At 49.2% G+C, this 13,341-nt stretch overlaps 1 protein-coding gene across 3 annotated transcripts; it reads right to left on the reverse strand.

The window, feature by feature from the left end:
• Nucleotides 1-37: 37 nt before the first annotated feature.
• On the reverse strand, nucleotides 38-13,018 carry kyat1 (kynurenine aminotransferase 1). 3 transcript variants are annotated; one of them, NM_001292719.1, is given in 14 exon segments: nucleotides 38-1,296; nucleotides 1,708-1,794; nucleotides 2,099-2,175; nucleotides 2,280-2,466; nucleotides 2,833-2,922; nucleotides 3,013-3,089; nucleotides 3,436-3,556; nucleotides 3,758-3,883; nucleotides 4,638-4,724; nucleotides 5,450-5,599; nucleotides 6,565-6,715; nucleotides 8,246-8,304; nucleotides 10,158-10,237; nucleotides 12,985-13,018. In NM_001292719.1, coding segments are annotated over 13 exon segments (1,338 nt in total). In that variant the 5' UTR covers nucleotides 10,230-10,237; nucleotides 12,985-13,018; the 3' UTR covers nucleotides 38-1,242.
• Nucleotides 13,019-13,341: the final 323 nt, after the last annotated feature.

The following is a 13,341-nucleotide window of genomic DNA, read 5'->3' on the forward strand; positions in this document are numbered from 1 at the left end:
GTAAAAACTGGATGCAAAGTACACAGAAACCAAGAGAGCCAGGGAATTGCAGTATTGTTTATTCTTCATTGGCAATACATTATATCTACAAACAAGGCTTTAATTCATTAATCACTCCATAATCAATCCCTAGTTTATATTCAGCAGCAGTATAATAATGCCCCATTGGGTTTCAATGGAGAAGTGAGGGTTGGGGACTGTCAGGTCTGTGGACACACATATAAAGGTTTCAAGAGGGAACAGAGCAATTGGGTGAGCCACAAAGTTTCTGAAAGTTCATTCAATTAGTGTGGAGACGCATAACATGCAGGAGTAGGCCATTCGGTCCTTCGAGCCTGCCCCGCCATTCAATCATGGCTGATCTTCTAATCTAACTCCAGCTAATAACCTAACCCTGCCTTATCCCCATATCCCTTAATCCCTTTTGCAATAAGAAATCTATCTGTCTCAGTCTTGAATATGTTCAAGGACTGAGCGTCAACAGCCCCACGGCTGATGGTTGTGTTGTGCTGAGACTGCCTAACATGGGAGCACATGTGGGCACGGTGTCCAGCTGTTTCCCCTCCAGCTCAAAGCTTCTGACCTTGAGGAGCAGCTGGCGACACTTGGTCGTAGAGTGGAAGAGTTCTTGGAACACCATCCCACAGGCCAGCTAGTTAGGGAGGTTAGTAAGTGGGTGAATATCCACAGAGGGAGGAAGAGTGAACAGGACAGGGATGGGAATAAAGGGGGAGATGGGAGTTTTTTTGTTGCCCGTGTGAAAACCCTCGACTGTCCAGTGCCTTGGGACGTCCTCCCAACTTAAAAGATACTCTATAAATGCTTTCCTTTTCGTTGTCTTTTAACACAGACTTGTTAGGATGTGCAATGTGCTGTGAGTGCAGTGATCAAGGTAGGATCCTTAGTCTTCACAAGGGAACTATCTAAAGAGGAGTAATTTATAATGGTAAATGGGGGAGGGGGGAGACTGGTGTATAGCCCCAAATGGATTGCTCCCCTCCAGCTCAAAGCTTCTTGAGGAGCAAGGTAATGGGTAAGGGTGAGGAGAGTTTCATTTGTGTTATAAATGACTGGTTTCTAAGTGCAGGTTATGCCCCTGGGAAGGGCCAAGTGAAGGCAGCCACCACGTCCTTTTCAACAAACTACATTTTCTACTCAAATGATTCTCAAAGTGCAAAGCTGCTGCAGTAAAAATTCCTGAGTTTACTGCGTGTGTGAGCACAGCCTCCCGCGCAGGGCTGGTCACTTTTTCCACTCCTGCAAGATCTTCTCCGCCTTACTAAGTGTCGAGTCCTCCTGGGAAGTAAAACAAAATATTTAACATGGTTAGAACACTCGCTTTGCAAGGAAGAGCATCTGAGTTCGATTCCTGGGCAGGGCGACAAGTTAGGCAAATTTCCTTCCTCCACACGCCTCTGTTTACCTAGCAGTAAGTAGGAACCCGGTTAGTAGTTAATTGGCGGGTTGCTGCTCCGAGGGTGATAAACCCTTCAAACAATACAAAATAAATACTAATGATTTGGTCAGTCAATCCACGTCTGTTTGTGGGACACTGCTGTGCGCAATTGGCTGCCCCGTTTCGCCCAGAAAATACATAGTCAATTCACTTTACAATAAATTCTGTGAAGCGCTTTGAGAACTTCTAGAAGACGTGATAAGGCACTATATCAAATGCAAGGATTATTATGTGTGTGTTTCACAGCTCACCTTAGCAAAACAAAATCGAATATAGTTTTCAAACTCCTTCTTGTGTTCAGCTGAGTAAAAGACAGAGACCGGGATGGCTGCCAGGCCCTGCGTAGGTAAGCATTGCCGTCACAATCTTTATTATAGCCGCTAATTAATTGTAAAGCTCCCCCTCCTGAACCCGGGGCCAAGTGGGAGAGTGTGTCGGAGAGCTCCCCACAACCAGTAATATGTTCCCGCTTCTTCGTGTGTTTATTTCCGCACAGCCCACCCATGTGTCTCTTGCGTGTCGTTTCTGCCCACACGTGTCCCTCGTGTCACCTCCGTTCACGCCCACGCGTGTCCCTTGTGTGTTGCCCACCCGTGTCCCTCATGTGTTGCCTCGGCCCACGCATGGCACCTCTGCACTCACCTGCTCAGTGATCATCCGCTTCACTAATTTGTCATCGTACAGCTCCTCGGGGTCGGTAGAATCCGGCAGGTCAAACCCTGTGAAAGTAAAACGGGAGCGCGGGATAAAAACGGGCGACTTCTCACCAGAAACGGGCACAATATGCAGACCTCGAGAGGGACTGTAGCACAAGGTAACTCACTGGTTGCTGTGACATCTGCTATCAGGAAGTAGCCGCCTTCTGGGAGAATGGACTTTAATCCCGCGGCATTGATGGAGGCAGCCAGTCGGTCTCGCTTTCTCTGCAGCTCCTGGGGTAGGCTGATGAAGTAACTCTCTGGTTTTCCTAGGCACTCCAACTCCTTGGTCAATCCCTCGGCCACTGCTTGCTGAGGGCAAAACAGCACAGGGAAAACCGCACGATAATATTAATGATCCTTTGCATTTGACATAGCGCCTTATCAGACGTCTCAAAGCGCTTCACAGAATATACTTTAACGTGAATTGATTGTATCTTGTGGGCGAAACACGGCAGCCAATTGCACACAGCAGGTCCCACAAACAGTTGTGGATTGAACCCCGGAAAACGATCCACCAATTGACTGACAACTGGTTTCCTACTTACTGCAAGGTGTAAACAGGCGTGTGGAGTTAGTGAAACTTGTCTAGGGTTTCGCCCTGCCTGGGAATCGAACCCTGGTCCTCTGGCTTGCGAGGCGAGCGCTCTAACCACTACGCTAAGTTGTGCCTCTCACCTGAGCTGCAGTGGCACAATGGAAGACTGTGTTCTGATGGACTGTCCGGAGGTGCCTGAGGACCTGTTTGGGCCCAATTGCCCAGCCGACCTGCGTGGAGCAGAGAGGCAAATGTTAGACAAGCATTTGTTTCATCGCAAGCGGCAACTTGAGCTCCGGAGCATCAAAAATGTTTGTCACCTTCCAACCTGTGGCGCTGAAGGTTTTCCCTCCGCTCCCCACAGTGACTGTCCGCTCCCACATCCCGGGCAGGGTGGCTGTGGGAAACAAGAACCAGATTGACGCAGGTATGGAGGAAGCGCTTCATACAGAGGCGAGCGTGGTGGCAATACAGTTCCAAGAGCAGGTTACAGCACAACTACCAACGTCGGGTGCAAATGCTTGACTGTCCAATGCTTTGGGACATCCTCCCGATGTGAAAGACACTATGCAACAACAACTTGCACGTGTATAGCGCACACCACAGACTAGCGTATCAGGGTGCTTAACTCCGTACCCGGGGGTGGGGGAGATGGCTGTAAATACGGTCGAAGAGAAACCAGTTGCCCTTTTTCTGCAATCGGCTAGGTTTACCTGATTTTGAAACAAATCATTTTTTCTTACCAATCCGTACGTGTTCTTTGCCATCGTACACCAGCCACTCATACACCTCGTCGCTAAGACACAGCACATCGTGTTTCACACACAGATCCGCGATCAGCTCAAGCTCCTTCCGTGTGAAAACCTTAACAAAACAGCTTGCATTTACACAGCGTCCCTCACACAGGCCCGTGTACCAGAGCGCTTGACAGTTGGAGCACGACGCCCAACTGGGGGGAGGGTGGGAGGTGACTGTAATTGCGGTTGAAGGGGAAGTCTTCAGGTGGGACCTGAAGATGGGGAAGGAGGGGGCAAGGCGGAAGGACGTCTGTGACTTCGTTCTTACCTTACCAAGTGGGTTGTTGGGATTGTTGAGAATGACTGCTTTCGTGCGTTTGGTGAATTTATTTGCTAGTTCGGCTGGATCCAGTTCCCAGTCAGCACTGGTCACCATCCTGCCAGAGACTGGTTTCTGAAAGATACAACAGGGAAACCTTCACATTCTTCCTCTGAAGCGTATTATACAGGGTGTACATAAAGTCCTGTTACCCCCTGTTACAAAATAGTGATATGAGACTATGGAGGAGCTGAAACAATCTGCCAGAGATGCATTTCGCCTCCTCACTCAATCCATCCATCCACCTTACGGAAAATGTGGCACTGAACATGGCAACGGATCCTTATCTGCCATGAAAATGGTGGCATTTACATATAGAAACAGGAGCAGGCCGTTCATCTCTCGAGCCTGTTCCGCTATTCTATAAGACCAAAAGTCCAATTACCCGCCCTTGCTCCGTATCCCTTAATAACCTGACCTAACAAATATCTATCCACCTCGGTCTTCAAGATGTGAATGGATCCAGCATTCACAGCTTTTTGGGGGAAGAGATTTCCAAATTTCCACTAACCTTTGGATGAGAAACTGCCTTCGAAAAAATTTCATTCCTAAAGATTATGTACCCTTGTTCTGGATTCCCCCACCAGAGGCAATAGTTTATCTGTATCTGTACTGAATACAATTAAGTAACTTGTAAATACAATTATTATCATTCTTCCACGTGTTTCAGTTGTTGGTCAGTGCACTGTAGAGAGAGAGAAAGAGAAAAATAAAGGGGGTAACAGGACTTTATGGACACCCTGCACAGACAAGTATGGGATCTCTCCATATAACACGTACTATAATAATCAGGCAAAGGTGCCGCCCTCATCTGGCTTCCGCTACTCACCGGCTGCAGTGGGATAAATACAGGCCGGCCTCCAGCCATTTGAGCCATCATCTCGTAGCAGTCAAAGAAGGGCTCAATAATGATCACCTGCAGAGATAAAAGTGCTTTACACATTTTGGTCGATCAACCTGGCCCAAGTGAGGAAGGGAGGGGGGAACCGACTGCACAACTGGCTTCAAATAAAAACTTTGTAAAAATTAAAATCGAAGCAATAGTCACGGAGTGGGTTCATGTCTGACTGAGCGAGGCCAAATGCAACCAGGTTTAAAAGGAAAAAAAAGTCGGAAACTCCAATAATAATCCTTGCATTTGACATGCAGCCTTATCGTGTCTTTGAGACGTCTCAAAGCACTTCACAGAATATATTGTAAAGTGGATTGACTGTATTTTTGGGGCATAACATGGCAGCCAATTGCACACAGCAGGGTCCCACAATCAGTTGTGGATTGAGTGACCAATTTTTTTGTGGGATTGTTACCCCCCGGAAAGTGATCCTCCAAACGTCTAACAACCAAGTTTCTAGTCGAGACTCTAGCCTCTCTGCCCCCACCCTTTGGAACTATCTCATTTGCATTCTTCATTTGTGTAATCCCCTCCCACCCTACAATCTCTGCTCTCTGACATTTAACCCAGGTCCCTTGTTCAGGTGGATGTTAAAGATCCCATGACACTCCCTACCCTCCACCCTCCCTTATCCCAACTCCTGCCCCCCTGCTCGGGTCCAAATCCCTAACTATCCAGTGCCTTGGGACGTCCTTGTGACGTGAAAGGCACTATACAAATATAATTTTGTATTGCATTGTGTATCGTACCTCATCCCCATCATCGACCATCGCCTGGAAGAAACAGAAGAGGGCCTCGTAGGCACCAACCGTCACCAACACCTCGTCCAAGGCATTTATATCGCGTCCCAGCAGCTTCCCGAAAAACAAGGCCAAGATGTTTACCAGCGGAGGGTGACCCTGAGAGGCAGAGCAGGAGACAGCACAGCAGTGTGAATGTGTGTGGCACTCAGTAAATCACATTATAACACCAGGTGCAATAAACCTAGCTTGGCGGGACCTCTGTTAACTGTTGCCTGTCTGAGAGAGATTTTGCTTATTCGGGGGGGGAGGGAAGTGGGAATGCATAAAAAGGCCCAATAAATGAGAAGAGGATAACAATAACCCTTGTTTTTGATATAGTCGATGAGATAGATTTCTTTTAGAAAATAATATGTTGGGATACAGTGTATATGAGTCATTTGAGACATGACGTATAGTAAAGTGTAGTATGCCAGGAAGAAACAGGCAACTTTGGGTCTAAGGTTCCCAAAGCTTTCCTCCACTCTGTTCCAAAAAGAAGGTGAACTGAGGTGGACCTTGTTTTTTTTTTGTCCAGCAATTCCTGCGTTCAGAAATTTTGATACTTGAGGGAGAAGGTTCCTGATGGAGCAAAGTAGGAGAGGATCATTTAGCTTTTTTTTAAAAAAAACAGCTGGAACCCTGGCTTTACCTGACAGCTTCAGAAACACAAATGCCTGTTCACCAGGCATTTGTGGAGTGTACTCCACCAAGGACGAGAAATAATAATAATAATCCTTGCATTTGTTATAGCACCTTAGCACATCAGTGAGACGTCTCAAAGCGCTTAATAGAATATACTGTAAAATTAATTGACTGTATATTTTGTGGGAGAAACTTGGTAGCAAATCGCACACAGTGGTATCCTACAAACAGCCATAATCCAAATTTTTTTGAGGGATTATTACCCCCTGTAAAGCGATCCACCAAGTGACTAACAACCGGATTCTTATTTACTGCTAGGTAAACAGAGGCGTGTGGAGTAAGGAAGGTTTCGCCCTGCCTGGGAATCGAACCCGGGTCCTCTGGCTTGCGAGGTGAGTGCCCTAACCACTACCCTGCGGGACTCTATTGCGAGTACTTACAAAGCCCCTGGTGTACTGGTTCATGAGGCTGTTCTCACTGTTGAGAGCCCTGATGAAAGCTTCTTTTACAAACTGTGGTGGTGAGAAGTCAGGGAAGCCTTGCCCAAGGTTCACTACCTGATGTTGGCTGACAAGCTTTGTAATTTCCACCCTGAAGCCAACAGAAAACAACAATAACAAGTTGCATTTATATAGTGCCCTTCACACAGGGTAGCGTCCCGGAGCGCTTCACAGGAGGGTAGTCTGATAATGAGCTAAGGGGAGAGGGAGGGGAGGAGTGACCGTAAGCACGATCAAAAAGTAAGCTCTTTGGGTGGGATTTGAAGGTGGGGACGGAGGGGGCAAGGCGGAGTGATCGAGGGAGAAAGTTCCTGAGTTTCAGGGCGTAGTGGCTGAAGGCACGGCCACTGATGGTGGAGTGGAGGGCACAAAGGACAATTAGGAGGCTGGAGCCAGCCGAGAGGAGGCAGCAGGTGGTGGAATGGGGGCAAGGCAGGTTGCATAGGTAGGGAGGTGCGAGGGAATGAAGTGCTTTGAAAACGAATGAGAGGATCTTGAAATCGAGCAATTCGGTGATTGGGTGCCAATGGAGCCAGGCAAGGACCGGTGTGATGAGGGTACGGAATTTTGTGCAGTTGAGTATCCGGGCGGTGTAGTTTTGAATTAATTGGATTTTATGTATGGTAGAGCTCAGGAGACGAGCGAGGAGGGCACTGCAATAGACCCGCCAGAAACTGACGAAGGTGTGGACGACGGTTTCAGTTGCATCAGTTGTGAGGTATGGACGGAAGCGGGCAATGTGGCAGAGGTGAAAAAAAGCGGTCCTTGTTAGCGAATGGATGTGGGAAAGAAAGGAAAGCTGGGAATCGAACCCGACCCCTAAGTTGCACACGGGTTTGGAGAGACTGAGGGAGAGCCCAGGGAGATTGAAGAGTTCAGACCTACAGGAGAGACGTTGACGGGAGCCAAAGAGTATGCAGGAAATTTGCGCTCATCCAGACCTTGATGTCAAATCATCAAAAAAAGCTGACAGGATATCAGAGGACTGGGAGTCGCAGCTGGAGGAGGGGAAGAAATAGATTTGAGTGTCATCCGCATACATCTGGAAGTTGACCCCATTACCTGCAATGAGATCGCCGAGAAGGAGCATGTAGATGAGGAAAAGAAGGGGGCCAAGGATGGAGCCCTGGGTAACCCTACAGGTGACCAGGCGGGGAGAGAGGTAAAATCATTGGTCAAGATGAAGTGCTAGCGGTTGGTCAAGTAGGACTCAAACCATGTGAGTGCAGTCCCACTAAGGTGGATGAAGGAGGAGAGGTGGTGGAAGAGGATGGCGTGGTCGACTGTGTCGAATGTAGCAGGGAGGTGCAGGAGGCTGAGGAGGCTCTGGTCACATAGAGAGAGGGCATCATTTGTTACTTTGACGAGTGCTGGCCCTGTGCTGTGTGTTGGGTGGAGACCGGACTGGAGGGGTTCGAGTAGGGAGTGGAAGGCGAGGTGTGAACAAAGTTGGTTTGCAACCATGGGTTCCAGGGCATTGGCTAGGAAGGGCAGGGTTGATAGAAAAACCTGCCCAATAGAAAAAGCAGGCATTCCAACTGCAACAAGCAGACAGTTACTGCCCCCCTACTGAGTGTAGTTCTGTCGGGGGGGGGAGGAGAAGGAGGAATATCACACCTACCAAATATTTTTGTCCAAACCTTCAATCCTCCGAGCACTCTTTTGATTGGACATCTTTACCTACAAAAAAAATGGAACCCCGGGTTTTATTCCTTACAACCAAGGATTCACTGTTAAACTCGGGACATAAAACAGAATGGTTTTAGCTCCAGTTAAACTCCAGTTACACCCGTCCCATCTTTAACGTCCACCTGAACAGGCAGACGGGTCCTCAGTTTAGCTTCTTATCCGAAGGACAGGTTACATACTTGCTTGGTAATGTACCTAAACTGTCTGGGATTAAGTGAGCAAAGGCTTGTCCCTGTGGGGGAGAAGAGCACGCACTCCAACCCCATCCCAGACACGGATAAGCCAACAATATACCAAACTCCCAGCAGTTTGATTTGGATACTCTTAAGCAGGGAAATACCTTAGGTGCGGATAGTTTAATTGCATGAATAGCATGAATTGCATATCGCATGAATATAGTTTGGTGCTGAGTACCTTTCCTTTGCTGAAAATGAGCTCATCTTTCCCAAAAGCCGGGACGTGATTGATGTCCGTTCCCTCCGCTTGATCTTCTGGTATATGTACACATATAAATAAAACGACAATGTCTGTCTGCGCTTCAGTAAGGATCTCAATAACCGACTGACGTAGAGACATGATTTATACCTCATCGGAAAGGTGCGCTGGGAGTAACGTGGGCATATTTTCAGGTATCTCCTATCGTTCAGGAGTTATTTTCAGTTTCGCTGCAGTTACACCTGGCGGCCGCCGAGTCAAAGCGGCGCTGTGGCATCGTGGGTCACAGAGCGCCCACCTGTGTGTGCACACACTGCAGTTACATCTGCTGGCCGCGCCGGCTGACCGTGGCGCTGTGGCAACCTGCGTCACAGAGCCTGCACGTAGCCGAGCGGTGGGAACAAAATAAAGAACACAGACGAAGCTAAGCTGCGGCAACAACAACAGCATTACATTTTTAAAGCACCGAATCCTCCCACTGAGTCCTTCCGAGAGGAGTCCTCCCACAGGAGTCCTCCCGGATGAATATAGATAAAGATGAAATGTCTTTCTGTGTGTCAATCTACATTCCATATTGGATCCTTTGGTTGCAAGCGAAGAAATTCTGTCACTCAATCCACAACCGTTTGTGGGACAATTGGCTGCCGCGTTTCGCCCACAAAATATACAGTCAATTCACTTCACAATCTATTCTCTGAAGCGCTTTGGGACGTCTCAAAGCCATGATAAAGCTCTATATCAAATTGCAAGGATTATTATTATCATCATCCTTAAGACAACCCCACGCCTTCAATCAGAAAGCCTCTGGCAACCTTGGATTCCCAGCATCGATGAGAATTACAACACAGTTAGAGAACATTTAAATAATAATAATAATCCTTGCATTTGATATAGCGCTTTTCACGTCTTCTCAACGTCTCAAAGCGCTTCACAGAATAGACTGTATATTTTGTGGGCAAAGTGCAGCAGCCAATTGTCCCACAAACGGTTTAGTTGTACATTAGCATCTCTAGTTATACTTTAATGTTGCGGTCAGTGAATTGCATTCCAATGTCTTGATTTTATTAACATTAAGAAGGGTCTAACGCCATAGTGCAGACGAGCAACAAATCTCGAAAAGGTATCAGAGAAACAAGACATGGCAAACAGTGGTTAGATAATGATAATAATAATCCTTTCATTTGATATAGCGCTTTATCACATCTTCGACACGTGTCAAGCACTTCAAAGAGTATACTGGAAAGTGAATTGCGTGGAGGGCGCTATCTAATTGCAAGTTGTTATTGTATGTTCTCTGGTCACAGTCTCTGCGATCAATAGAAATAACGTCTCCCTATTTACTCTAACATCACCCCTTCAATTTATGTTTTAAAAAAGCTAAACCGTTGCAAGGAGTAAAAGTCACTTACGTTACTTGTGTGTAAAATATGGTTGACGAAGTTCCTATTGCTCCCTTTGACAACGTGTGCTATCCTCAACATATCAACAGCTGTACCAAGAACAAGATGGTGAAGACGACAACTTAAATACTGCCAGGGTGTGAGTCGAGTCAAATGACCATTACTTGGCATAAAACGTAAAGGTGTCATTTGAATAACAAACAACATGAAATTTGAAGCTCGACACTAAAATAACCCGATACGGAGACTGTCCAATACAGAAAACAGGCAATTCAGCTCAGCTATTCGGTGGCAGTTTATACCCTTCTGTCCCTTTCTCCTTCGTACGCGTAAACCTGGGTATATGTCGAGGAGCTATTCACCTGTGGGTTGACTGGTTTTTATAATTACCGTAAGATAATAATAAATAATAATCACCCTCGCATTGGAATAGCGCCTTCGCACGTCGTTGAGACGTCTCAAAGTGCTTCACAGGATTATACTGTGAAATGGAGTGACTGTGTTTTGTGGGTGAAACGTGGCAGCACAGCAGTGTCCCACAACCGGCCACGGAGTGAGTGATCAATTTTATTTGGGGGATTGTTGGCACTGGGTGGTGAGGGTGTGTGTTTGGGTCAGGGCGCGGTGTAGTCTGTGTGTGTGTGTGCGCGCGTGTCTCAAGACCCTTCTCTTCGGCCGTGCCTTTGGTCTCCCTCCCACCTCTCTGCCTTCCCTCAGACCTACCCCACCCTCCCCTGTGCTCGGCCCCGACACCTGACTGTTCAGCGCTTTGGGTCGTCCTCCTGACCTGAAAGACGCTCTATAAATGTCATTTTGTTGTTGTCGTGTGTCAGTGTGTGTGCTTGTGTCAGGGTGTGTGTGTGTGTGTGTCAGGGTGTGTGTGTGTGTGCTTGTGTCAGGGTGTGTTTGTGCTTGTGTCAGGGTGTGGGTGTGTGTGTGTGTCGGGGTGTGTCAGTGTGTGTGTGTCAGGTGTGTGTGTGTCAGGGTGTGTGTGTGTCGGGGTGTGTGTGTGTGTGTGTCAGGGTGTGTGTGTGTCAGGGTGTGTGTGTGTGTGTGTCGGGGTGTGTGTGTGTGTGTGTCAGGGTGTGTGTGTGTGTGTGTCAGTGTGTGTGTGTGTCAGGGTGTGTGTGTGTGTGTGTCAGGGTGTGTGTGTGTGTGTGTGTCAGGGTGTGTGTGTGTGCTTGTGTCAGGGTGTGTGTGTGTGCTTGTGTCAGGGTGTGTGTCAGGGTGTGTGTGTGTCAGGGTGTGTGTTTGTGTCAGGATGTGTGTGTGTGTCAGGGTGTGTCGGGGTGTGTCGGGGTGTGTCAGGGTGTGTGTGTATGTCAGGGTGTGTGTGTGTGTCGGGGTGTGTGTGTCAGGGTGTGTGTGTGTGTGTCAAGGTGTGTGTGTGTGTGTGTCAGGGTGTGTGTGTGTGTGTCAGGGTGTGTGTGTGTGTCAGGGTGTGTGTGTGTGTGTGTCAGGGGTGTGTGTGTGTGTGTGTGTGTGTGTGTTGTGGTCAGGGTGTGTGTGTGGTGTCAGGGTGTGTGTGTGTGTGTGTGTCGGGTGTGTGTGTCAGGTGTGTGTGTGTGTATGTGTGTCAGGTGTGTGTGTGTGTGTGTGTCAGGGTGTGTGTGTGTGTCAGGGTGTGTGTGTGTGTGTGTGTGTGTGTGTGTCAGGTGTGTGTGTGTGTGTGTGTCAGGGTGTGTGTGTGTGTGTGTCAGGGTGTGTGTGTGTGTGTCAGGGTGTGTGTGGTGTGTTGTGTGTCGGGTTGTGTGTCAGGGTGTGTGTGTGTGTCAGGTGTGTGTGTGTGTGTGTCGGGGTGTGTGTGTCAGGGTGTGTGTGTGTGTGTGTCAGGTGTGTGGTGTGTATGTCAGGGTGTGTGTGTGTGTCGGGGTGTGTGTGTCAGGGTGTGTGTGTGTGTGTGTCAAGTGTGTGTGTGTGTGTCAGGGTGTGTGTGTGTGTCAGGGTGTGTGTGTGTGTGTCAGGGTGTGTGTGTGTGTGTGTCAGGTGGTGTGTGTGTGTGTCAGGGTGTGTGTGTGTGTGTGTCAGGTGTGTGTGTGTGTGTCAGGGTGTGTGTGTGTGTGTGTGTGTCAGGGTGTGTGTGTGTGTGTCAGGGTGTGTGTGTGTGTGTGTGTCAGGGTGGGTGTGTGTGTGTCAGGGTGTGTGTGTGTGTCAGGGTCAGTGTCTGTGTGTGTGTGTCAGTGTGTGTGTGTGGGTGTGTGTGTGTGTGTGTGGGTGTGTGTGTGTCGGTGTGTGTGTGGGGGTGTGTCGGGCAGTCGCTTCACCTGAGTCTGTGCGGGGTGTGTGTGTGTGCTTGTGTCAGGGTGTGTGTCAGGGTGTGTGTGTGTCAGGGTGGTTGTGTCAGGATGTGTGTGTGTCAGGTGTGTGTGTGTCGGGTGTGTCAGGGTGTGTGTGTATGTCAGGGTGTGTGTGTGTGTCGGGGTGTGTGTGTCAGGTGTGTGTGTGTCTGTGTCAAGGTGGTGTGTGTGTGTGTCGGGGTCATGTGTGTGTGTGTCGGGGTTGTGTGTGTGTGTCAGGGGTGTGTGTGTGTCAGGGTGTGTGTGTGTCAGGGTGTGTGTGTGTGTGTGTGTCAGGGTGTGTGTGTGTGTGTCAGGGTGTGTGTGTGTGTGTGTGTCGGGGTGTGTGTCAGGGTGTGTGTGTGTGTGTGTGTCAGGGTGTGTGTGTGTGTGTGTCAGGGTGTGTGTGTGTGTGTCAGGGTGTGTGTGTGTGTCGGGGTGTGTGTGTCAGGGTGTGTGTGTGTGTGTGTCGGTGTGTGTGTGTGTGTCGGTGTGTGTGTGTGTGTGTCGGTGGGTGTGTGTCGGTGTGTGTGGGTGTGTGTGTCGGGCAGTAGCTTCACCTGAGTCTGTGCGGTGGGGTCTGGGCTGACAATCACTCGCGCGCTCCTGTCCGCGCGCACTCAGGCCGCGCCCCCCCCCCCCCCGGGGGAAGCCTGTGTGAGAGACACCAGCGCGGGGCGGGGCGCGGGGCGCGGGGGGGGACCGTTTATCCGAGACACGCGCGGCCCCGGGACACCAACATCAGCGGACCCACAGCAACATGGCGGCCGCCGCGGTAACGAGACCCTGAGAGAGCGACAGACAGACACACACACACACACACAGAGAGAGAGAGTCCCGACTTCAGGCCTCGGCCCGAGGGAGAGAGACTCGGGACCAGGCCCCGGCTTTAGGCCCAGGCTCCGGGGAGGCAGAGG

The sequence above is a fragment of the Callorhinchus milii genome, unplaced genomic scaffold, assembly GCF_018977255.1.
Source record: "Callorhinchus milii isolate IMCB2004 unplaced genomic scaffold, IMCB_Cmil_1.0 Scaffold8, whole genome shotgun sequence".
Taxonomy (NCBI): Eukaryota; Metazoa; Chordata; class Chondrichthyes; order Chimaeriformes; family Callorhinchidae; genus Callorhinchus; species Callorhinchus milii.

Coding starts and splice junctions, on each gene's coding strand:
- kyat1 (XM_042337124.1), bottom strand. CDS start 10,229: ATGTTGAGGATAGCACACGTTGTCAAAGGGAGCAATAGGAACTTCGTC. Junction 5,600..6,564: donor ACCAGTACACCAGGGGCTTT/GTAAGTACTCGC, acceptor TCTGCCTCTCAG/GGTCACCCTCCGCTGGTAAA. Junction 4,725..5,449: donor TGGTCGATGATGGGGATGAG/GTACGATACACA, acceptor TTATCTCTGCAG/GTGATCATTATTGAGCCCTT.